The sequence below is a fragment of the Bos grunniens genome, chromosome X (assembly GCF_055505025.1).
Source record: "Bos grunniens cultivar Pamir isolate PY7600 chromosome X, Bosgru_T2T1.0, whole genome shotgun sequence".
Taxonomy (NCBI): domain Eukaryota; kingdom Metazoa; phylum Chordata; class Mammalia; order Artiodactyla; family Bovidae; genus Bos; species Bos grunniens.
Window position 1 is genome coordinate 54,440,884 of NC_141194.1, and position 26,361 is coordinate 54,467,244.

General features: G+C 40.3%; 1 protein-coding gene across 4 annotated transcripts in view; it reads right to left on the minus strand.

Moving 5' to 3' along the window:
- CCNB3 (cyclin B3) overlaps positions 1 to 26,361 on the minus strand; it is a 61,730-nt gene that overhangs the window by 11,176 nt on the left and 24,193 nt on the right. For 3 of the 4 annotated variants that reach the window (XM_086387000.1, XM_086386999.1, XM_086386998.1), the window contains 4 exons: positions 19,520 to 19,650; positions 14,981 to 17,756; positions 14,097 to 14,192; positions 12,759 to 12,851 (listed from right to left, as the gene is read on the minus strand). In XM_086387000.1, coding sequence (XP_086243126.1) covers positions 12,759 to 12,851; positions 14,097 to 14,192; positions 14,981 to 17,756; positions 19,520 to 19,650 — 3,096 coding nt within the window. The remainder of the gene's footprint in view (positions 1 to 12,758; positions 12,852 to 14,096; positions 14,193 to 14,980; positions 17,757 to 19,519; positions 19,651 to 26,361) is intronic. The other variant, XM_086387001.1, reaches the window with a different exon arrangement.

Consider the following 26,361-nt stretch of genomic DNA (forward strand, 5'->3'; position numbering starts at 1 on the left):
CCATAAAAAGCACTGGAGAAGTGGATATATAACTGGATGGGCAAATAATTACCAGATAATGATTGAATACATTGGTTTAGCGATAGATATATTACATTTCTGAATAACAAATACCATGAAGCTTTTCTTATTGTTCCTGGGATATGGCCTGGATGTTCTCAGAAATCTGGCTTTATTAGTTTCCAACTGCTTCTGCAATAAATTATCACACTCAGCTGGTAAATAATCCACCCTGCAATGAGGGAGACCTGGGTTCGATCCTTGCATTGGGAAGATCCGCTGGAGAAAGGATTGGCTACCCAATCCAGTATTCTTGGGCTTCCCTGTGGCTCAGCTGGTAAAGAATCCACCCGCAATGCAGGAGACCTAGTTTGATCCTTGGGTTGGGAAGATCCCCTGGAGAAGGGAAAGGCTACCCACTCCAGTATTCTGGCCTAGAAAATTCACTAGTGGCTTAAAACAATACAGATTTATTACCTTACAGATCTGTTGGTCATAAGTCCACTGGGTTTGCTGAACTAAAAAAATCAAAGTGCAAAGTGGGGCTATGTTTCATTCTGAAGGTTCTAGTAGAGAATCTTTTTTAGTTTCTGGAAACTGCCCATATTCCTTGGTTTGTGGCCCCTTCCATCTTCAAAGCCAGCAGTGGCCGGCGGAGTCTTTCTCATACTGCATTACTCTCTGCCTATCTATTCCACATTTAACACTTGTGATTATAATTGGGCCCACTTGGATAACCTAGTATAGTCGCCCTACCTTAAATTCAGCTGATTATAATCTTAATTCCATAGTCTAATTTTCCATTCCCACAAGGTAACATACTCAGATTCTGAGGATTAGGATGCAGGCATTTTATTCTGCCTACTATGTTTTCCAAAGGGACATATAAGAAAGGGATGGGGAAAGTTCATGCAGATGAAGAGAATGACTATCACCTCTAAGTGTCAAGAAATTGAGGTCATATAATAACAGGGAAAAAAGTGTAAAAATGAAAAACAGCAATTCTCTGAGGATGCCTTTGTGAGCAAACAACAAGGCTAGTGGATGCATAGCCTCCTTGCAGTACCTCACATAGGCACCTGGCCACCCATCAGTACATCATTATCAAATGATAACATCAAAAATAGGTAGTATCTGAATGAATTGTTGAAATGTGGAGTCAATAAATATTTAAATTAGCAGCTGGGTCAGTTACAGCACTCTTCCTTCCTTGAATGTGAGACGAGACTCTGCTAACATAACTACCACTTGGGACTACATGGAACAAGTCTAATCCTTCTTGTGACAGCCCTTCAGCTACTGTTTTAGTTATTCTGTTTCCTATACATCTTCATTCTAGACCAAATAACTTGACTTCATCTATTTTTCACATGATACAGTTTTTCTGACTGCTCAGAATCAGGCTTCAAATCAGGAGCCTAACTTTGTGCCAGTTAGAGAAGAGTGGGTAATTCCAACCAGCTACACAAAATGAGGACAAGAAGCTTTTCATCATAGGAGCAAGGTTCTCTCCCTCATGACTGCCTTTGTCAGGCATATCCTTCCAATTCTTCAAAAACAACTCTTTTCCATATCTGGAAATGGATAAGAAGAAACCAAAGGAAGTGATAAATCAATCAAAACTACAGAAAATAGAAAGATTACTCTTAACATTGAACTTAATATATGTTTTAAATATGTGTGTATGTATTCATATATGTTAGGAAGCATATATGATAAAATTCATCCCAAGTTCCAAAACTCAAAGACCACCTTCTATAAAGATGAATAAACAGAAAATCTACCAGATATGTGAAAAAGAACAAGTAATTTACAGAAAAAATCTACCAGATGTGTGAAAAAGAACAAGTAATTTTTCAAGGAGAAATGCTTTGAGGAACCAGAGCAAGTGTCTTACGTATTGAAATCTTTTCACTCCAAAGATACAGAATAAACTTTTTAAAAGTAAACTCTCAGTGCACCAGCCCTGAGAACCCTGTCTCATGCATCAAACCTGGACTGGCAATCTACTTCACATATGGTAATATACATGTTTCAATGCTATTCTCTAAAATCATCCCACCCTCACCACCTCCCACCGAGTCCAAACTCTGTTCTTTACATCTGTGTCTCTTGCTGTCTTGCACTGGGATGACCCTGAGGGATCGGATGGGGAGGGAGGTGGGAGGGAGGTTCAGGATGGGGAACACATGTACACCCATGGCTGATTCATGGGAATGTATGGCAAAAACCACCACAATATTGTAAAGTAATTAGCCTCCAATTTAAATAAATTAATTAATTGTTTTAAAAAGTAAACTCTCAACTAGATCTGAGAGGACACTCAATCTATGAAAAGAGAATACTCCAGGATCTAGAAAGACTAATTCTAATGAAAAAGTAGCTACATAAATAACATGCAATAGAGGCAGTGAACAGTATATTAGATTATGAAAAAAACCAAACCAATGATTCAAAGGCCACTTTAAGAAATTTTTCCAGAACTGAGAGGTAAAACAAAGTTGAGGATAATGAATAAAAACTTGAGACTCAAGGAGAACAGATTTTGGAGAGACACACACACACACACACGGGAAATCAAAATGAGAGAAAAATAATAAATAAAATTTTCTCTGAGCCAAAGAAAGACTGAACCTTTAGAGTGAAAGGACCCACAATATACCAGATAAAATTAAGGAAAACAGATCTACATATACACATGTAAAAATAATTATTTATAGGGAAGGTAATATATTAAATAATAATCTGAATCTAAAAGTCTAGACTGCTTTGACTAAAAACAGGAGAAGAAATAAACTAAAAGTATGCAGGTTATCTCATCTTTCTTGAGAGTCAATTAATAGATCAGGTCCAAAGGGGTTAGTTAAGTAAGCAACAACAATATCCATATGGTAGAATATTATCTATAAGTATAGATCTACTTATATGGAAAGATTATTAAGGCTTATTAAGAGAAAAGAGCAAGTGGCACATGACCTAGTCATGCAACAAAAGATATCAAAAAACCCATACTAAGTAAAAAGCTATATTTTTATATATGTGTGTATGTATATGCATTCATGTATTCATATAATTCAACATTTTTAAAGAAAGGATAGTCAAAAACTTAATAGAAGTGATAAGACAAGATACATTCTAAATTATAGTTATCTCTGAGAAATAAGGATAGAGTAAAACAGTTGTTTTTGTACATACACACACACAAACGTATGAATACATATTTTAAACATGTAATAATTTTGTAGCTTAAAAAATTGTATAGAACAGAGTGGTCAAGGTGAGATGGAGGAGGTGAAGAAAGGCCAGGATAAATTAATTAAACAATGATTATGGGTGGTTATCACATTGCTCTTAGACTTTGATAAGTTAAGCAGAAAAAATAAATTAGCATATAAATTATACAATAATTAAGCCAAAATTAATTGATAGAATGATTCTTGTACCCTAAAGAGAATACATATTTTCTTCAAACATCAGTGAACTATTTACAAAAACCCATTATATCTGAAGCCATGAAGAAAATCTCATTAACTAAAAGAAGAAATTATCATTCAGGTCACATACTCAATACACAATACAATAAATCTAGATATTGGCAATAAAAGGATAAACTAAACAAACTAAAGACAAGCAATGCATTTGAAAAAATCATAAGCATTATTCTTAAAGAAAAAAGCCTTGCTCAAAGGGAAAATAAAAATTGCAAATTATTGAGGAAAAACAAGATAGCTACAATACTATCTTTCAAAACTGGTAGGATATAGTCAGAACTTTACTTAGAAAAAGATATATAGTTTGGGGGCTTTTATTATGAAGTCAGAAAAACTTAAATTAGACTAAGCACTCATTTTAAGATGCCAGGGAAAAACAGCAAATAAAATTTAATAAAATAAGAATAAAATAAAAAAGATGAAAGCAGATGGTAATAAATTTCATTAAAAAGAAAGAGTTATATATTTATCCATGAGCTGGTTCTTTGACCAGAGGACTGAATCAATCTTTTTTGAGGAAAACTGAGGAAAAAAAGGCATGGAAATACATGGGAGAGAGATAACACATCACACACATTTTGAATGAGAAAAGAAATAATTTCAAAGGATTGTAAAAGAATACCATATGCAATCTATAGTAATATCTGTGAAAATATCCATGAAATCAATGATTTTTAATGAAATATAAACTACAAAAATGACTCAAGAAGAGTAATAAGACCTTAGGTGTGAAACTTTCAAGATGGCAGAGGAGGAAGATGGGGAGATCACCTTCCTCCCCACAAATGTATCAAAAATACATGTGCACATGAAACAACTCATACAGAGCACCTTCTGAATGCTGGCAGAAGACCTCAGACTTCCAAAAAGGCAAGCCAATCTCCTCAGAATGAGGTAGGGCAAAAGATAAAGATAAAAAGAGATGAAGGAGTTTGGAACAGGGACCTGCACCCAGGGAGCGAGCCATGAAGGAGGAAAAGTTTCTGCACATTTGGACACCCCAGCACGGGTAGGGATAGGGGGAGCTTCAGACCCTCAAGGGTAATGCAGCAATGGGTGCTTGGAAGGCAAAACAGAGAGAATTCACCACAGAGATGTTGCCAACCAGCACTTCCCAGCCAAGAAGCAGCTTGCACACCCACCGTGGCAAGAGAGGGGCTGGGTGCTGAGGATTAAGACTTCAGGGCTCAGGCCACAGGGAGAGAACTGGGGTTGACTACTATGCAGATACTCTGAGGGGCTAGTACAACACAGCTGAGGGAGTCCAGGAAAAAGCCTGGGCCTCCTAGAGAGGCAAGAGTTTGTTGCTGCAAGAACCTCTCACTCCCCAAGCTCACAGATCCCAGGAACCCACTTCCGAGAATGCCATAGGTGGGGTAAGCAAGGGCTGTGAGCTGCGTGACCCCAGAGGAAGGTATGCCTGGCCACCACCAAAGTATGCCAAGCCAGCAAGAGTGCCAGAGGTGGAACTAGATGTGACTGCAGTTTACAATCCCAGAGGGAGAATGCAAGCTGACTGGCCACTGCTGAAGCCTCAAAGCCAGGGGGAGTGCCTGAGACAGGGACTAAATACCACCACTGCAGTCCTGACCACAGAGGTAGTAGCTGCCACCAAGCCATAAGCAGGCAAAGGTTACTGCCCACACCTTCCGGGGAGCCTAAACTGCTTGGCTCTGCCAAGGGACATACAACTCAAGGCCAATTCCTGTGAGAGAGCGCATGAACCACCTCCGACTTTAGCAACTTCCTGCAGGCCTGAGTCCCAGCAAACACTCTCCAAACACCCCAACTGTGGCTTTCATAACCCTCCCTCTCCACAGCCCAACTGAGCAAGTGAGCCCTAAAAAGCTGCTACCTTTGCCCCCACTAGTTTGGGTGGGGAACAGACACAACAGGGCGGCCTACAAGCAGAGGCAGGTCTAAAATCAAAGCAGAGAACCAGGGGCTGTGTGAGCAAAGAGGAAAGAGAAAGTGAAGTCGCTCAGTTGTGTCCGACTCTTTGCGACCCCATGGACACCAGGCTTCTCCGTCCATGGGATTTTCTAGGCAAGAGTACTGGAGTGGGTTGCCTTTTCCTTCTCCAGGGAACTTCCTGACCCAGGGATCAAACCCAGGTCTCCCACATTGTAGACAGACGCTTTACCATCTGAACAGCTGCAGCGGATTACACGCACGCAATTAGGCTGAGACTGTGGAATTTGCAGGCAATTGTGGACTTTGGGAGCAAGCACAACCTGGAGTAAGGCCAGATCTGAGACTGGGCTGACCCCACAGCAGGTCCAGAGACCTTCCTAGAAATATTAGAGGACTTCCTCAGTACACAGACTGGCTGGTGTTCACTGTGTGGGGAGGACAATGGAGGAATTAGAGCACATTCTTCTTACTACCTCTCTCTCTCTCCCCCTATACACACACACACACATATACACATATATATGTGTGTGTATATATATATTCTTCCTTTTTTGTATTGTTCTAATGTTGTTCTTTAGGAAAAGTAATACGTCAAGGCTGTATATTGTCACCCTGCTTATTTAACTTATATGCAGAGTACATCATGAGAAACGCTGGGCTGGAAGAAGCACAAGCTGGAATCAAGATTGCCGAGAGAAATATCAATAACCTCAGATATGCAGATGACACCACCCTTATGTCAGACAGTGAAGAGGAACTCAAAAGCCTCTTGATGAAAGTGAAAGTAGAGAGTGAAAAAGTTGGCTTAAAGCTCAACATTCAGAAAACTAAGATCATGGCATCTGGTCCCATCACTTCATGGCAAATAGATGGGGAAAGAGTGGAAACAATGGCTGACTTTATTTTGGGGGGCTCCAAAATCACTGCAGATGGTGACTGCAGCCTTGAAAATAAAAGACACCTGCTCCTTGTAAGAAAAGCTATGACCAACTAGACAGCATACTAAAAAGCAGAGACATTACTTTGCCAATAAAGGTCTATCTATTCAAAGCTATGGCTTTTCCAGTAGTCATGTATGGATGTGAGAGTTGGACTATAAAGAAAGCTCAGCACCAAAGAATTGATGCTTTTGAACTGCGGTGCTGGAGAAGACTCTTGAGAGTCCCTTGGACTGCAAGGAGATCCAACCAGTCCATCCTAGAGGAAATCAGTCCTGAATATTCATTGGAAGGACTGTTGCTGAAAGCTGAAACTCCAATACTTTGTCCACCTGATGCAAAGAACTGACTCATTTGAAAAGACCCTGATGCTGGGGAAGATTGAAGGCAGGAGGAGAAGGGAATGACAGAGGATAAGATAGTTGGATGGCATCACCGACTCAATGGACATGAGTTTGAGTAAACTCTGGGAGTTGGTGATGGACAGGGAGGCCAGGCGTGCTGCAGTCCATGGGGTCACAAAGAATCGGACAACTGAGCAACTGAACTGACCAAACTGAAAAGTACAATTGGGCAAGACACTTCAGAAGCATAGTTGTCTATACACAATTGGATAAATTCAATTTCTTAAAGCAATAGATATTTACTGAGAGCCCCCCAAAATAGTTTCCTACACCCACAAAAATTTTAAATATGCATTTTGTTGGTCTAATACTTCTATTCCTAGTATTTATTCCAGAAAAACAAAAGTACATTTATGAGCAATGCAAATGTATGCCTGTTCACTACAGGGTTATTGGAAATAACCTGTATGTCCATTAATAGGAGACTGAGTAAATAATGCCAGTTGAAGAACAGAATACTACGGTCTAAGGCCATACCACCCTGAATACACCCGATCTCATCTGAACTTGGAAGCTGAGCAGGGTTGGGCCTGGTTAGTACTTAGATGGGAAAACAGAATACTTCACAGTTGACAAAATTGATGTAGAAATGTCAATTTAACTAGAAAGATATTTGCAATTACATGAGCATTGTTACATGAGAAAAAAAAGCAAGTCATAAAGAACTATGAAGAGGACATGACAATCCTAAAAATATATGCTCATATGCTCTGAACAACAGATTTTCAAAATACACAAAGAAAAAAGTGACAAAACTGAAAAGAGAAATAGACAAATTCATAATCAGAGTTGAAAACTTCAATACTCTTCTCTCAGTAACGGAATTAGTTCATGGAAAATCAGCAAAAATAATAAAGAAATTAACAACATGAACCAACTGAATCTAACAGACATGTTATAGAACACTCACTCCATCCAACACAGCAGAATACTTCTCAAGTGCACACGTAACATTCACCAAGACAGACCATATCCTGAACAATCAACCTTAAACTTTTTTTAAATAATTAAAAATCATACAAACTGTTTTCTTTGACCACAGTGGAATTAAACTACAAATCGATAACAGAAAAATAATAGTGAAATCTCCAAACACTTAGAGATTAAACAAACTTCTAAATAGTTCAAGCAGTTAAAAGTGGTACTTAAGGAGAAATTAGAGCAATTAGGTGCTTATATTAGAAAAGAAGAAAAGTCCTAAGACATCCCTGGTGGTCCAGTGGTTAAGAATCGGCCTGCCAATGCAGGGGACATGGTTTGATCCATGGTCTGGTAATATCCCACATGCCACGGGGCAAGTAAACCAGTGTGTCACAACTACTGAGTCCACTTGCCCTAGAGCCCATGCTCCACGAGAAGAGAAGCCCCCACAATGAGAAGCCCATGCACTCCACCTAGAGAGTAGCCCTGCTCACTGCAACTAGAGAAAGCCTGCGCAACATCAAGGACACAGCACTACCGAAAATAAATAAATAAATCTTTTTAAAGAAGAAAAGAAGTCCCAAATCAATAATCTACTCTTCTACCTCACACTAGGAAAAGAGCAAATTAAATCCAAAGCAAGAGAAAGGAAACTGTGAAAATTAAAGCAGCTATCAGTTAAACTGATAACAGAAAAATAGAGAAAACAAATGAAACCAAAACCTGGTTCTTTGAAAAGATCAATAAAAATCATAAATTCCTAGCAAGATTGATAAAGCGAGAGAAGACACAAATGACTAAATATCAAGAATGAATGACTAAATAATCAGCAAATGCTATGAACATAAATGCAACAACTTAAATGAAAGGACCAATTCCTTGAAAATCACAAACTTCCAAAAGTCATCTGAAATAATACCTTGAAAAATCACATAACTATTAAAGAAATTATATTCTTAGAGAAAATTCTTCAGAGAAAAGAAAAACCTTCAGGCCCATATTCTTAGAGAAAATTCTTCAGAGAAAAGAAAAACCTTCAGGCCCAGATGGTTTTACTTGTGAATCCTACTAAACATTGAAAGAATAAAACATCAATGCTACACGTCTTCAAGAAAATAGAAGAGAATACTTTCCACATCATTTCATAAAACCAGTATCATTCTCATACCAAAACCAGAAAGTCAGTACCAAAAAACAGAAAAAAACACTACAGACCAACATCCATCATAAACATAGATGCGATAATCCTCAACAAAATATTAGCAAATATAATCCAGAAATATATAAGAATGATATTCTAAAACTAAGTGGGGTTAAAACTATTTTGAAAAAAAAAAAAAAAGACTAGAGTTGGAAGAATCACATTATGTAGTTTTAAGATTTATTATAAAACTACAGAACTAAAGACTGTGATATTGGCAAAGAGAAAGACACACAGATCAGTGAAACAGAATGTAGAAAGAAGTATAGAAATAGGCCCACACAAATGAGGCAAATTGTTTTTTGGCAAAGGTCCAAAAACAATTCAGTGGAGAAGTATATTTTTCCACAAATGGTGTTAGAACAGGTAAACATTCATATGCAAGACAATGAACTGACTTCAAAACCTTCATACCTTATAGAAATTCAACTCAAAATGGATTATAGATTTAATGTTAAAGCTTTAAAACATTCATATAAAATATAGGAAAAAATTTCATGACCTAGGTTTAAGCAGAGTTCTTAAACATGACACAAAAAGCACAAGGCTTCCCTGGTGGCTCACATGGTAAAGAATCCGCCTGCAATGTGGGAGACCTGGGTTCAATCCCTGGGTTGGGAAGATCCCCTGGAAGAGGGCATGGCAACCCACTCCAGTATTCTTGACTGGAGAATCCCCATGGACCAAGGAGCCTGGCGGGCTACAGTCCATAGTGTTGCAAAGAGTTGGACATGACTGAGCAACTAAGCATAGAAAGATAACATAGAAAAATTGAACTTTATAAAAATTAAAAACTTTTGCTCTATGAAAGACACAGATAAAAAAAAAAAAAAAAAAACTGGTGGGATATATTTGTAAATCACACCTCCAACAAAGGATTTGTAACCAGAACATATAAGGAACTCTCATAACTTGACACAAAGAAAATAAACTATCCAATTTAAAACTGGGCAAAAGATACAGACATTTCATCAAAGATGACTTCATACAAACAAGTATGTTCAACATTATTAGCCCTTGAGGAAACACAAATTAGAACTATGGTGAGATTCCTCTATACGTCTATATGGTCAAAGTTTAAAAACAAACAATACTAAGTACTAACAAGGATGCAGAGCAGCTAGAACTCTCATATATTGCAGGTAAGAATGCAAAATGATAGTCACTCTGTAGCACTCTCTCATTAAGTTAAACATACATTTATCATATGACCCAGAAATCCCACTCCTGGGTGTTGATGTTGGAAAAAAAAAAACTTATATTGACATAAAACCCTGTACATTAATGTTTATAGACATTCTTCTCACAGTCTCAGAAACTGGAAGCAACTCAAAATGTCCTTTAATGGGGGAAGGTTTAAACAAACCTTGGTACATCCATACCATGGACTACTACTCAGCAATAAAAAGGAATGAACTGTTGATACACACAACCTGTATAGATCTCAAAGGAATTATGGTAAGTGATAAAAGTCAATCCCAAAAGGTTACACAGTATATGATTCCATTTATATACCATTCCTGAAATCACAAAATTACAGAAATGGAAAGCAAATTGGAAGTTTCCAGGGACAGGAAGGTGAGGGGAGGGAGATGGCTGTGGCTATAAAAGAGTAAAACAAGGGATCATTCTGGTGATGGAACAATTTTGTATTTTAACTGTGGTAGTCCCTTGGACTGCAAGGAGATCCAACCAGTCCATTCTGAAGGAGATCAGCCCTGGGATTTCTTTGGAAGGAATGATGCTAAAGCTGAAACTCCAGTACTTTGGCCACCTCATGCGAAGAGTTGACTCATTGGAAAAGACTCTGATGCTGGGAGGGACTGGGGGCAGGAGGAGAAGGGGACGACAGAGGATGAGATGGCTGGATGGCATCGCTGACTCGATGGACGTGAGTCTCAGTGAACTCCGGGAGTTGGTGATGGACAGGGAGGCCTGGCGTGCTGCGATTCATGGGGTCGCAAAGAGTTGGACATGACTGAGCGACTGATCTGCTCTGATCTGATCTGATGGTGCTTATGAAACTTACATGTGTGATAAAATTATATAGGCTAAACACACACAGAAATAAGAGCATGCTAAGTCACTTCAGTTGTATCCGACTCTGTGCAACCCCATAGACGGCAGCCCACCAGGCTCCCCCGTCCCTGGGATTCTCCAGGCAAGAACACTGGAGGGGGTTGCCATTTCCTTCCCCAATGCATGAAAGTGAAAAGTGAAAGTGAAGTCGCTCAGTCATGTCCAACTCTTAGCGACCCCATGGACTCCTCGGTCCATGGGATTTTCCAGGCAAGAGTACTGGAGTGGGGTGCCATTGCCTTCTCCAGAAATAAGAGCATGTAAACTGGTAAAATATAAATAAAGCCTCTGGACCTTGACTGTGATATTATATGACAGTTATGCAAAATGTTACCACTGGGAGAAACCAGGTGAAGGGTACACAGGACCTCTCTATATACTATTTTTTTTTGCATCTTCTTGTGAATCTATTATTTAAAAATATTAAAAGTTCATAGAACTGTATACCAAAAGTCAATTTTACTAATTATTTTAAGATATAAAAATTAAAGTTATAAAAGTAATATATATAGGAACACATTTTCTACAACTGTGATTCTCTATCAAAAGTATATATTAGCATGGCTTATGGAACTTAAAAAATATATGATAAGTCTCAGACGGGACCTGGGCATCTGACTCTGTGATCAGTGTACCATTTTTAAAATGGGGGCATAATAAACACACATGAATATTAACACTCTTTGTAGGTTGTGAGATCATAAGTAATTATAATTTCTTACTTGGCTATAATAAATGTGAACTTTTGTGCAATAAAAATAACAAAAACCTTTTTTAAAAAATTCAGTTCTTCATTCCAGCTGGTATCTCTAAAACAGTCAAACATGACTTAGCAACTAAACAACAACAAACAACTACTCCTAGTTTCATGCCATCTGTGAATTTGATGAGATGATCCTCTCCGTTCTCCTCTATATCATTTAGAAAAAATGTCAATCAAAACAAATTCCACTGGCAGTCTACTAGAAATCTCTTTCTTGTTTGGTAATGATCAGCAATATTTGTGATCAATTTTACTTATTTAAGATCTACTCAGATTCTACTTTATCTAGTTTACTATTTTTCATCATTTCCATAGAATGACATTTTCATGCTTTGCTGATGTTCAAATATACAATGTTTACCACATTTCCCTGGTTTGTCACTCCAAAGTGAGCCTGAGCCATTACTCTGGTATTTAAAGGATGTTTAACAATATCACCTTTTCTTCTGCTGAGCACAGACTATGCCTTTTATGTCCTTGCAAACTCCAGAGCAACTCCTTCAATTCTATTCATTCAACAAATATTCACTGACACCTACAACATCCAGGTACTATTACACCTTCATTAGTGTAAAGTAATAATTAAGTATTCACAACAATATTCCCTCAACAGTCAACTCTGAACAAACAGCCATCTGCCCTGTTTGGGGCTATACTGTCCTTCCTATTACTCATCCCATCCAAAGCTTGAAAGACTTTGTCACTGACCTTTATCCAATCACTACATATACTTTTACAAGATTTTGAGAATGACTGAACTACCATGCCATGATTACCTTTTCTATAAATCTCTCTCCTTCCACTGGTTTCTCACAGTGTCTTATTAATAGCATTCTTACATTACTTAGTATATTCTACTTTGTATTATTCTTACCTGCCTGCATGTCTTATCTTGTCCCCTAGGTCATAAGCTTCCTGAGGGCAGGAATCCTGGCTTATTCAGCTCTGGAGACCCAGTAAACTTTTACTGTTTGAGACCTGGCAATGCTGAGTGAATAATCAATAAAGAGAATAGCAGCCCCTTAAGGCAGCAGTTGTCAGGCTTACCTGCACCTCCACCAACCAGTCCACAAGAATGGCCCTCATGTCACTGTCGATATCAGTCTGCCTGGTCATATATTTATTAAGTACAAACTTTTCCTGGCAGTAAGAAAGAAATATTAACAGATAAACTCTTCTTGTAGTTCAAAATTATAACTTAGGAAAAGCTATAAGCAACTAATATCTAAAAACAAATTATAACAACATAAGTAATTTCTTTATAGTTCTAACTCATTATTTTTAGCTGGTATCAGATAGAGGCAGAGCAAAGTATCCTTTCCCAGACAAGGTCAGTTATCCTTGGGAAATGAACACACATGATATTCAAGTGTCAGGGTGGATATTGAGGAGTCTAGCAGAATATGAAATATAGGCAGAAATACACCTATGACTATAGATGAATACCAACAAGATTCTGCCCCTTCTTTGCAATTCAATCAAAAGCACAATACCATGCTGTATAGAGGAGTCGTTCTCAAACTCTAACATACATATTTGAAAGATACTTGAGGATCTTTAAGATTTAGAAAGTCTGGGGTGAGGTTAGGTTTCTGCATTTCTAACAAGATCTTAAGTGAAACCAATACTGCTGAGCTAAGGCCCACACTTTTAGTATAGCAAAATTATCTCTTGCTTCTTCCAAGATATACTAGACAAAGTACAGGCTCTGGAGTCAGTTCATCTATTACCACATCTCTAGAGAGAAGATGAGACATTCATCATTCCTCTTATGAATGGCCTGCTAAAATTCTAGTTAGTACATAACCCTGGTTCCATCTGTTCCACTGAGAGAGAGAAGAAAATTTGGAATTGATGAACATTAGTGGTAAAGGAGACTGGCAGATTTGAAAGGAGAAAGAACATTTCACCAGGTTGGAAAGCTGGAACAAAGAGTCTGGTTTTATATGCAATGCCAGAAAACTGCATAGAGAAGGGGAAAGATCTCTAAGAACAGTCACTCAGAAAGAGCTCACTTGACAATTTGTGTGTCTGAGATTACCTCCTAAGCAATTAGAGGTGCGGGCTTATGGTTTCTAAGGTAATCAGACTCTAGTTCATATCCCAGATCTACTACACACTAGTTGTTTTGACTGAGCAGTTTCCCCCAACTATAAAAAGGAGATAATAATACCTACCATCATGAAGCTATTGGGAGAATTAAACAAGATAATGTTTATAAATCCTTTAGCATAATGTTTAACTCATAGTATGCTACCAGGAGACATCAGTTGCTACTGTTATTATTTTCCTCATCATTATTATCTCCCCTTTAAAGCTGCATTTGAAGGATGGAGGAAATGAGAACTGGAAAATCATTTCCCCTCACCCCCATCCCCTACATACCTCTCTTTTCTTCATGTAACTGAAAATATCCTTAGCATATACTGAGCTGAAAAATGGGTCACTGCAGTCTATGTCAGTATTCCCCAGTGGGATCACCTGTTTGGAAATCATCAAAAAGATACATTAGGGAAAAGATTCCAAGAGAAGCTTAGCACACACACATAAAAAATTACTCCTTTCTTCCCACTTTTATCTTCAGCTCAAGCTTTTGCCCTGTAATCTGCATACTGTTGAGTAACCAAGAAATACTTAATCCTTGTACATACCTGCTCTGCCCTAAGAACCAGGCACTATTATTACAGGTAAGCACAAGATTCTCCAAGAAAAACACTGTGATCTTACAATCTTCCAGCTTATGTCACCTGTCATGTTTCAATGCTTTGATCGGGCCCAGTTCATCTTGTTAGCTTTTTCCTCCCTTCTATATCTTTAATCAAGTTATTTTGCCTACATCCAGGTTGTTTCTCCTCCCAGGTACCAAATCTCATCTCATTTTCCTTCTAATTTACAACTTATAAACAATCTTCCTTGGAAGATGCCTCTGTGAATTTAACTCATCTTTAGCTAAGGTCCTATGTAATGCAGATTGTAATTACTAAGAAAGGCAATTTCCTGAAATTATCTAACCACTACTGAAATACACACACACACAGAGTATTCCAGACCCTTGAGGGTGTCCCTGGAATAAATACTTTCTAGTGGCTCAGGTATATCACTATGCCAATCATGAAGTCAAGAGATTCTACAAGGCCAGTTTGGTTTAATATCACTTACTATATACAACTCAATTGTTTAGGAAGGCAAAAAAAATCTCTTTGCTAGCAGCCACCTCCAAGACAACAAAGAACACTTCATCTAATTTAAGAAGAAAGAAAGCAGAATACCTCTTGCTGTGATTTTTTGTCGGAAGATGAGAAAGGTTTATCGGAATTGGATTCACAAGTACTGGACTTGCTTATGATACTGGAAGACATGGTGATGGTGTTGGACAAGCCTGTTCCAGATTCAGGGATGGTGGTGGACACATCTGGGCTGGTTTCAATTTGCAGGGTGCAATGTTTGAGAAAGGTGTTTTCTTTGTGAGCGAGAGTCTTTTGCAAGGCCAATGGCTCCTTCCAGACAGCGTCCTTCTCAATCGTGGAATTCTCCTGCAAGGCCAAGGACTCCCTCAGGATCGTCTCCTTTTCAACGCTGGACTTCTCCTGCAAGGCCTGTGGCTGCTTAATAATGCACTCCTCTTCACTGGTGATGTTCTCTTGCAAGGTCGACTGCTTTTTCAAGAGGAACACCTCCCCCTGAGCAGTGGGCTGCTTCTTAAAAGATGATTGTCCCTCTCTGCTGGCTGCTGCCTTGGGGGAGAGCTTTTCCTTCAGAACCAATGGTTTCTCGAAAAAGAATTTCTCTTCAGTGGTGCTTTTCTTCTGCAAAGCCAACGACGTCGAGAAGTCCACTTTGGTATCAGTCTTCTGCGAGACTAAGGACTTCTCCATGGTCAACAGTTCTTTGATATATGATTCTTCTTGAGTGGCGATATTCTCCTGTAAGGTCAATGGCTTCTTTGAGAGGGATGCCTGTTGCAGAGAGGTGTGTTTCTCTTTCAATACAGATGGACCCTGGAAGAGGAGCTCCTCTTCAGTTGTAGACGTTTTTTTTAAGGGAAATAACTTCTTAAAGAGTGACTCCTCTTCAGAGGTGGTCTTCTCTATGATGGTGTTCCACTGAGTGATTTGCCTCATTTTTGGAGATAATGGTGTCTTGGTAAGAACTGCCTCATCAGTTGAAGACTTCTTCCTAGATGATACTGGCATCATAAAGGAATTCTTACCTTCACCAATCATATTCTGCAACCCCAACAGTTCTTGCCAGATAGACATTAGTGTTTGAGTGGCACACGTTTGCTTCATTAAAGATGATGACTCCTTGGTAGAGACTGCCACATTTGTGGTATGTGTCTTCCTAAATGATAGTGGCTCCATAAGAAATTCATCTTTACTGTCTATTCTCTCCTGTAATGCCCATGGCTTTTTCAAGGGGGCCACATCCCCCTGAGTGGTGTGCTTCTCTTGCAGTGCAGATGGTTCCTTCAAGAGGGACTCCACCTCAGTGGTAGGCTCCTTAATGAGTGATTTCTCTTCAGAAATGGTCTGCAATACTAGTGGCTTGGTCAAACAGGACTTAGCCTGAGTGGTACACTTATTCTTTAAAGATAACAGCATATTGGTGGAGGTTGCCTCCCCAGTGGTAAACTTCTTAAAAATCAAAGTCTCCTTTTTAAGTGATTCCTCCTCAGTTGGAATCTTTTGCAAGACCAAGGGCTTCTTCAAGATGGATGCCTCCTCTAGAATGGTGTGCTTCCCCTGCAATGCTGATGGCTCTTGGAAAAGGGATTCCTTAGCGGTAGGCGGCTTCTTAAAGGGTAATGGCTCCTTAACGAGTGACTTCTCTTCAGATGTGACCTTCTGCAATACTAGTGGCTTCTTCAAGTGGTACATCTTCCCCTGAGTAGTACACTTCCTCTTTAAAAGTAGTGGCTTCTTGGGAAGTGTTGCCTCCTTAGTAGTATGAGTCTTCCTAAAGGAAAGTGGCTCCATAAGAAAATCATCTTCATCATCTTTCTTCTGCAATGCCCATGGCTTCTTCACAAGTGTCACTGCTCCATCATCAGTATGCTTCTCTTGCAACACTGAGAGGTCCTGGAAGAGGGACTCCTCCTTAGGGGTCGGCTTCTTTTTAAAGGACAGTAACTGGCTAATGAGTGCATTCTCTCCAGAGGTGGTCGTCTTCGAGTAGGTCATCTTCCTCTTCCTCTGAGTAGTACACTTTTTATTTAAAGGTAATGGCCTCATGGTGAAGGTTGTCTCCTCAGTGGTAGATTGCTTCTTAAAAGCCAATGGTTCCTTAAAAAGTGATTTGTCTTCAGTGTCAATCTTCTCCTGAAAGGCCAATGATTTCTTCAAGATGGATATTTCTTGTTCAGAGGTGTGCTTCTCTTGTAATGCAGGTGGTTCCTGGAAAAAGGACTCCTTCTCAGCAGTAGGCTTTCTCTTAAAAGACTCCTTAGTAAGCGGCTTTTCTTCAGAGGTGGTCTTCTGCAGTACTAGAGGATTTTTCCTACAGGACATCTTCCTCTGAGTGGTATACTTTTTGTTTAAAGATGATAATGGGTTGGTGAAGGTTGCTTCCTCAGTTTTAGGCTTCTTCCTAACATTCTGGAGCTCCATAAAGGAAGAATCCTCTTCAACACTGACATCGTGCAAGGCCAACTCCTCCCCTGAGCAGGACTGCTTTCCCTGATATGGGCACATATTCTTTAAGGATAATGTCCTGTTGGTGATGGCTGTCTCCTCGGTTTTACACTTCTTCCCAAAAATCATTGGCTGTACAACATCACTGTCACTCTTCCCCTGCAAGGACAGTGGCTTCTGCAAGAGGGACACTACCCCCTGATCTGTGCACTTCTTTGAAGATAATGACCTCTTCATGAGGACTGCATCCTCAGAAGTGGGTTCCTCTTTTAAAATGAATGGCTCTTTGAAAAGAGATGCTTCCTCAGTATTGGGTGTCTTGGAGCTGGTAGACATACCCAGAGTGAGCAGATTATCTATAATGTTTGGCATCATTGTGGTTGACACTACTATTGGTGAGAGTTCTACCTTACATCTGCAAAGGAAACAAAGTCTGGGTGAGAAGAATGTAGTTCCTAGAATCCTTACCTATCATTTCATTTTGTCACTGAAGTGAAGTCGCTCAGTCATGTCTGACTCTTTGCGACCCCGTGGACTGTACCCTACTAGGCTCCTCCGTCTGTGGGATTTTCGAGGCAAGAATGCTGGAGTGAGTTGCCATTTCCTTCTCCAGGGGATCTTCCCGACCCAGGGATCAAACCCAGGTCTCCTGCATTGTAGGCAGACACTTAACCATCTGAGCCACCAGGGAAGTGTTCACTGCATTTTGTCACTACACTTACTAAATGTATGGAAAGGGAAAGGACTGCAACCCCAAGAGACAGACTAGAGGGTAAAAATCAATGGGTAACACAGTAAATCTACTAAGTAGCATAGTGTATAGTTTCTATGATCTAGGTCCTCACACTTTTCTTAAAAAAATTCCCCCTGAAATCCTTATCTTGCTTTTTCATATATGACTTATTACCTTTATTTATATAAAAAGGCTTTTATTATAATACTTAGCACATTGTATGAGTGATTTGCTTATGTATCAGTTTCTCTCACTAGCTGCATTTGTCTTTGTCTATCAGCACTAGACATCTGGTGAAATTCAGATTGAAATTAATATTGTTTCAGGCTTATGAGAGAGGATTATAAGAGAGAGGCTTATGAAAGGCTTATGAAAGCTTATAAGAGAAAGTTGGTCTGGTACTTAATGCTCATGGTATCTAATCATATTCCCTTCACCCTAGGCCATTCACAAGATGCTTTCCCAGTGAAGGTAATAAAAAGACCAAAATAAACATTTGTTGACATGTGTCAGATGCAAAGCTTTGTTTTGAATAGGACTGCACTTCAATTAGAATGATTAACCTGGTGTGACCAAATCACTGGATGACTAAAAATCAGAACAAGAAAAGAGAATTATTGGTAAATATGATCGATCTGAACAAAAGTACCTCAAAAAAACTAGATATTATATGATTCCATTTATACGAATCATCCAGAGAAGACATATCCACAGAGGTATATCCATAACAGATAGTAGACTGGTGGGTGTCTGGAGCTGGGAAGGGGTGGGGAGGAAGACAGAAAGGGGGACTGGGAAATCTATTCTTCCTAAAAGAAGTAATTCCCACTGGAATAGGAAAAGATATAGAAAGGTCTTACTCCACTTTCTAACTCTTCTTCCAATAAAAGTTTTCCTAGGAGTAAATCCTTTTTCCCAAATCCTAGGTGAGAATACGCATATCTACTTGCAGAACCTGTGATCAGTTCCCTAAAAACAGCTGGAAAATACACATTTTTGGCCTAAGGAGACAGTAATTTCTCTAGAGTAACAAGAAACAAGCCTCCCCCTAAGGCTTCTTATGGGATAAGCAGACTGGCAAGCTATTAATCAGCTGCTGAGAATCCCCTGAAAATTGGCTCGAGCCCAGACTTGCTTAATCAGGGACTGAATCACCAAAAGAGAGAAAATATGAACACAAGATCTCTTGGCAAATTCCTCAACGACAACAGCTCTTTCAATATGCACACAACATGGGGGTGAGGGGCAGAGGGAGGGAGGGAGGGAGAGACAAGAGGCCTGAAATTCTTTAGCAACTTAGACCATCTAAGCACCCAGGGTTAATATAGTACTCACCACTGTGGCTCACTAACAATGTTCTCAATGGGAACAAAAGGCAGTCAAAAGGATGTCACTCCCTCTCCTTTAACATCTAAAGCAATGCCATCTGAGTTCCCTCTACTCACCTTTTTATATTCATCTTATTGTTTTCAGGCAACCTATTAGCAGATGTGTTCCTGTTTCTCTTCTTGGAAGTATCTTTAACAAACTCATTATTGGCTTCCTCCTTGGGCTGGACAGGTTGACTTTGAGGAGCCTGAAAAAAAAAGGTGGGGGGTGGTGATCAGGAGAAGGAAACAAGGAAATGGAGAGAGAAAACTTCAAATTATTCAGAAAGTGGTTCTTATAGGAAAGTCCTGACCCACGTCCTCACCCTGGACGCCTTGTTTGAGTGTTTTCAGAAACACCAATCAAAATATCTCTCAACCAGTATGGTTCTGGTGCCAACTAATCATGATGGAAGCTAGCGGTACAATAGTCCTGGTTCAGTTCAGTTCAGTTGCTCAGTCGTGTCCAACTCTTTGCGACCCCATGAATCGCAGCACGCCAGGCCTCCCTATCCATCACCAACTCCCGGAGTTCACTCAGATTCACGTCCATCGAGTCAGTGATACCATCCAGCCATCTCATCCTCTGTCGTCCCCTTCTCCTCCTGCCCCCAATCCCTCCCAGCATCAGAGTCTTTTCCAATGAGTCAACTCTTCGCATGAGGTGGCCAAAGTACTGGAGTTTCAGCTTTGGCATCATTCCTTCCAAAGAACACCCAGGACTGATCTCCTTTAGAATGGACTGGTTGGATCTCCTTGCAGTCCAAGGGACCCTCAAGAGTCTTCTCCAACACCACAGTTCAAAAGCATCAATTCTTCAGCGCTCAGCTTTCTTCACAGTCAAACTCTCACATCCATACATGACCACAGGAAAAACCATAGCCTTGACTAGACGGACCTTTATTGGCAAAGTAATGTCTCTGCTTTTGAATATGCTATCTAGGTTGGTCATAACTTTCCTTCCAAGGAGTAAGCGTCTTTTAATTTCATGGCTGCAATCACCATCTGCCATGATTTTGGAGCCCCAAAAATTAAAGTCTGACACTGTTTCCCCATCTATTTCCCATGAAGAGATGGGATCAGATGCTATGATCTTCGTTTGCTGAATGTTGAGCTTTAAGCCAACTTTTTCACTCTCCTCTTTCACTTTCATCCTGGTACATATTAGCTATATAGCAACACTCAGTAATTTCAAGATATATAGGATATAGTGTTGATCTCCATACTAGCTGGCAAATTCCCAAAAAGATATTCTGTAAACGTCACATTGCATTTGACCCCATAAGACGTTCAGAGGGGGGAAAAGACCATATAACTGGCTTTGCTGCCTAAGAATGCCAAGATCAACTAACATTTCAGGGTAGACCTCTAACACATCACTATCTGTGATACATCTATCCCATCCCACTGAGGGGATATTTATTTAACATGGGGCTCTGGGGAGCTCCACCAAAAACTCTAATCATGACTAATTCTATTAAACAGTAGAAGAAATCATGGGACTGTGAATAACATCAATTAAAAAATCATTTTAAAGGTTATGCCTTTAAAATAAAACAAATTGAATCTAATTATATTCCAAATAAATACCATAACTACACTGAAGGACAAATGAAAGAAAACAGAAGAAAATACAAGAAACAGCTAATCCAAGTAAACACAGGCTATATACCCTCAGTATATACATTCTCAATCAGGATGGGTTTCTGGGGTGGTAGGGAATATCACAAATAAATCTGGAACTCTTTTTAATAGGTGGGTTTATTATGGTAGTGTGGAACAAGTAATTCTGAAACTTTTAGATGTATTATACTATTGAGTAAATATGTTGATGATCTTAGGAACCATTGTTCTCACTGTAAAGAAGGAACATACAAATATGGATTGAGGAATATAAGAAAGAATCCTGTGCATTGGAATGGGAGCTGTGTAGACTCATGATTTCTTACACAGGTATATGTAATGATATAGATATATATGATATATCATATATATGTGATATATGATACATATTATATATTATGATATATATATACATCTGAATATATAGGAGTGTATTACTTGTATATATAGATATATGTGTGTGTGTGTATATCTTTAAGTACAGATATGTGTGTATGTATAATGTATATGTGGGCTTCCCTGGTGGCTCAGCAGTTAAAGAAGCTGCCTGCCAATGCAGGAGTCCCAGTTTCATGCCTGGGTCAGGAAGATCCCTTGGAGAAGGAAATGGCAACCCACTCCAGTTTTCTTGCCTGGAGAATCCCATGGACAGAGAAGCCATGTCAGGCTACAGTCCATGGGGTCACAAAGAGTTGGACATGAATTAGTGACTAAAAGAACAATAAATATATGCATTACATCCAGATATTTCCTAACTCTCTGCAAAAAGGGCAGAAAAAGCAGATACCCCAGTAGCACACCTAATACTGAGAGCTTGGTCTCTAGTACTATTCCCCACTCAAAGGAGCAGGAATTCTTTGGAAAAACAGTTGACTCCCTGTCTGAGATAAAAATAGGCACATGATGAGTCTGAGACATCCTATTACGCTGGAACGAAAATGCTCAAAAAAATGATGAGAGTATGTCACCAAGACACAATAATTAGATTCAAGGGGACCCTAGTGGCCAATTTGAACACCAAAATAACATAATAATGAACAACAAACCACTGAAAAATAAAAATTCGTAAGTCTATATTACTAATAAATAGGGAAGAAGGGAATGCTCTGCTTATAGAATGCCAAGGGCTGATTGGTAAATGGGGAGCAAGAGCTATAGCTGGAAAAATCACCATAAAGACTGGGTTAGGCAAAAATCATCAATGGATACTAAATCTAGGGGGCATGTTGATGAAAAGCAGTTATTTGCAGGCTCTTAAGAGTGTGTCCCACAGACAGTTGCAAGAGGGAAAAAAACAGTCATTATACAGCAGAGAAACCAGACATCTTGACTGGGTGATCAAAATTAACCTCACCAGTGAGTGACAGATGGACATTGTATGCCTCCAGCTGTGATACCCTAAGGACAGACCATCACCTATACAGTACTCCAGTCAAGTACGTATAACACCAATCTAATCCCATGGACACATTAGAAAAACATAAAATGAGGAATGTTCTATTTTTAAAAGAGGACTTGAGTGGGACTTTACTCTTAAAAAATGTCATAAAAAACAAAGAGAAGCTATGGAAGCATTCCAGATTAAAAGAAGCTAGAGACATGACAAGTAAACAACCCTAGACTGGATCCTTCCCTGGAGGGGGAAAAATGCTTATAATGTTGAATTTACAAAGTCAATGGGAAGAATGGGAATATGGGCAATAAATTACATAAAAACATTACATCAGTGTAAACTTATGAAGTTGACTGCACTATGGTTATATAAGACTACTTCTCTGAGGTAATATACACTGAAGTACTTAGGGGTAAAGGGCAATGATGTATGTAAGAAGATGGGATAAAATGTTAATAATAGGTACCTAAGTAAAAGGTACAGATTGTATAGGCGCGGGCAGCTGCGACCGGCGCACTTCAGCGCACTTAAGCGCGGCCGAGAGGAGCTACCCCACGTCCAAGGTCAGGGGCAGAAACCAGGAGGTCCCCATGCCCGAAGGGCGGCGGCCAAGAGGAGTTACCCCACGTCCGAGGTCAGGGGCAGTGGCCGAGAGTGCCAGGCTGAGACGGCGCAGGAACGGCAGAGAAGAGCTACTCCAAGTCCGAGGTCAGAGGCGGCCGCCGAGAGGAGCTACCCCGCATCTGAAGTCAGGGGCGGCGGCTGGGAGGAGCTACCCCACGCCCTCACGCCCCCACACCCCCACGCCCCCACGCCCCGACGCCCGAGGCCAGGGGCTGCGGCTGGGAGGAGCTACCCCACACCCCCACGCCCGAGGCCAGGGGCGGCAGCTGGGAGGAGCTACCCCACACCCAAGGCCAGGGGCTGCAGGCGGGAGGAGCAACCCCACGTCCAAGGAGTGGTGGCTGCGCAGGCACAGGAGGGCCTAGAGGAGCTATCCCACGTTGAAGGTCAGAAGGGGCAGAGGTGAGGAGATACCCTCGTCGAAGGTAAGGAGCAGCGGCTGCACTTTGCTGGAGCAGACGTAAAGAGATATCCCATGCCCAAGGTAAGAGAAACCCAAGTAAGACGGTAAGTGTTGCAAGAGGGCATCAGAAGGCAGACGCACTGAAACCATACTCACAGAAAACTAGTCAATCTAATCACACTAGGACCATAGCCTTGTCTAACTCAATGAAACTAAGCCATGCCCATGGGGCAACCCAAGACAGGCGGGTCATGGTGGAGAGATCTGACAAGATGTGGTCCACTGAAGAAGGGAATGACAAACCACTTCAGTATTCTTGCCTTGAGAACCCCATGAACAGTATGAAAAGGCAAAATGATAGGATACTGAAAGAGGAACTACCCAGGTCAGTAGGTGCCTAACTCCAGAAAGAATGAAGGGATGGAGCCAAAGCAAAAAGAATACCCAGCTGTGGATGTGACTGGTGATAGAAGCAAGGTCCGTGCTGTAAAGAACAATATTGCATAGGAACCTGGAATGTCAGGTCCATGAATCAAGGCAAATTGGAAGTGGTCAAACAAGAGATGGCAAGAGTGAATGTCAACATTCTAGGAATCAGGGAACTAAAATGGACTGGAACGGGTGATTTTAACTCAGATGACCATTATATCTGCTACTGCAGGCAGGAATCCCTCAGAAGAAATGGAGTAGCCATCATGGTTAACAGAAGAGTCCGAAATGCAGTACTTGGATGCAGTCTCAAGAACGACAGAATGATCTTGGTTCTTTGCCAAGGCAAACCATTCAATATCAATAATCCAAGTTTATACCCCAACCAGTAACACTGAAGAAGCTGAAGTTGAACAGTTCTATGAAGACCTACAAGACCTTTTAGAACTAACACCCAAAAAAAATGTCCTTTTCATTATAGGGGACTGGAATGTAAAAGTAGGAAGTCAAGAAACACCTGGCTGCTGCTGCTAAGTCGCTTCATTCGTGTCTGACTCTGTGCAACCCCATAGACAGCAGCCCACCAGGCTTCGACATCCCTGGGATTCTCCAGGCAAGAACACTGGAGTGGGTTGCCATTTCCTTCTCCAATGCATGAAAGTGAAAAGTGAAAGTCAAGTCACTCAGTAGTGTCTGACTCTTAGCGACACAATGGCCTGCAGAAACACCTGGAGTAACAGGCAAATTTGGCCTTGGAATACGGAATGAAGCAGGGCAAAGACTAATAGAGTTTTGCCAAGAAAATGCACTGGTCATAGGAAACACCCTCTTTCAACAACACAGGAGAAGACTCTACACATGGACATCACCAGATGGTCAACACCAAAATCAGATTGATTATATTCTTTGCAGCCAAAGATGGAGAAGCTCTATACAGTCAACAAAAGCAAGACCAGGAGCTGACTGTGGATCAGATCATGAACTCCTTATTGCCAAAATCAGACTGAAATTGAAGACAGTAGGGAAAACCACTAGAGCATTCAGGTATGACCTAAATCAAATCCCTTATGATTATACAGTGGAAGTGAGAAATAGATTTAAGGGCCTAGATCTGATAGAGTGCCTGATGAGCTATGGACTGAGGTTCGTGACATTGTACAGGAGACAGGGATCAAGACCATCCCCATGGAAAAGAAATGCAAAAAAGCAAAACGGCTGTCTGGGGAGGCCTTACAAATAGCTATGAAAAGAAGAGAAGTGAAAAGCAAAGGAGAAAAGGAAAGATATAAGCATCTGAATGCAGAGTTCCAAAGAATAGCAAGAGATAAGAAAGCCTTCCTCAGCGATCAATGCAAAGAAATAGAGGAAAACAACAGAATGGGAAAAACTAGAGATCTCTTCAAGAAAATTAGAGATACCAGGGGAACATTTCATGCAGAGATGGGCTTGATAAAGGACAGAAATGGTATGGACCTAACAGAAGCAGAAGATATTAAGAAGAGATGGCAAGAATACACAGAAGAACTGTACAAAAAAGATCTTCACGACCCAGATAATCACGATGGTGTGATCACTGACCTAGAGCCAGACATCCTGGAATGTGAAGTCAAGTGGGCCTTAGAAAGCATCACTACGAACAAAGCTAGTGGAGGTGATGGAATTCCAGTTCAGCTATTTCAAATCCTGAAAGATGATGCTGTGAAAGTGCTGCACTCAATATGCCAGCACATTTGGAAAACTCAGCAGTGGCTACAGGACTGGAAAAGGTCAGTTTTCATTCCAATCCCAAAGAAAGGCAATACCAAAGAATGCTCAAACTACCGCACAATTGCCCTCATCTCACATGCTAGTAAGGTAATGCTCAAAATTCTCCAAGCCAGGCTTCAGCAATATGTGAACCGTGAACTTCCTGATGTTCAAGCTGGTTTTAGAAAAGGCAGAGGAACCAGAGATCAAATTGCCAACATCCTCTGGATCATGGAAAAAGCAAGAGAGTTCCAGAAAAACATCTATTTCTGCTTTATTGACTATGCCAAAGCCTTTGACTGTGTGGATCACAATAAACTGTGGAAAATTCTGAAAGAGATGGGAATACGAGACCACCTGATCTGCCTCTTGAGAAATCTGTATGCAGGTCAGGAAGCAACAGTTAGAACTGGACATGGAACAACAGACTGGTTCCAAATAGGAAAAGGAGTACGTCAAGACTGTGTATTGTCACCCTGCTTATTTAACTTATATGCAGAGTACATCATGAGAAATGCTGGACTGGAAGAAGCACAAGCTGGAATCAAGATTGCCGGGAGAAATATCAATAACCTCAGATATGCAGATGATACCACCCTTATGGCAGAAAGTGAAGAGGAACTCAAAAGCCTCTTGATGAAAGTGAAAGAGGAGAGTGAAAAAGTTGGCTTAAAGCTCAACATTCAGAAAACGAAGATCATG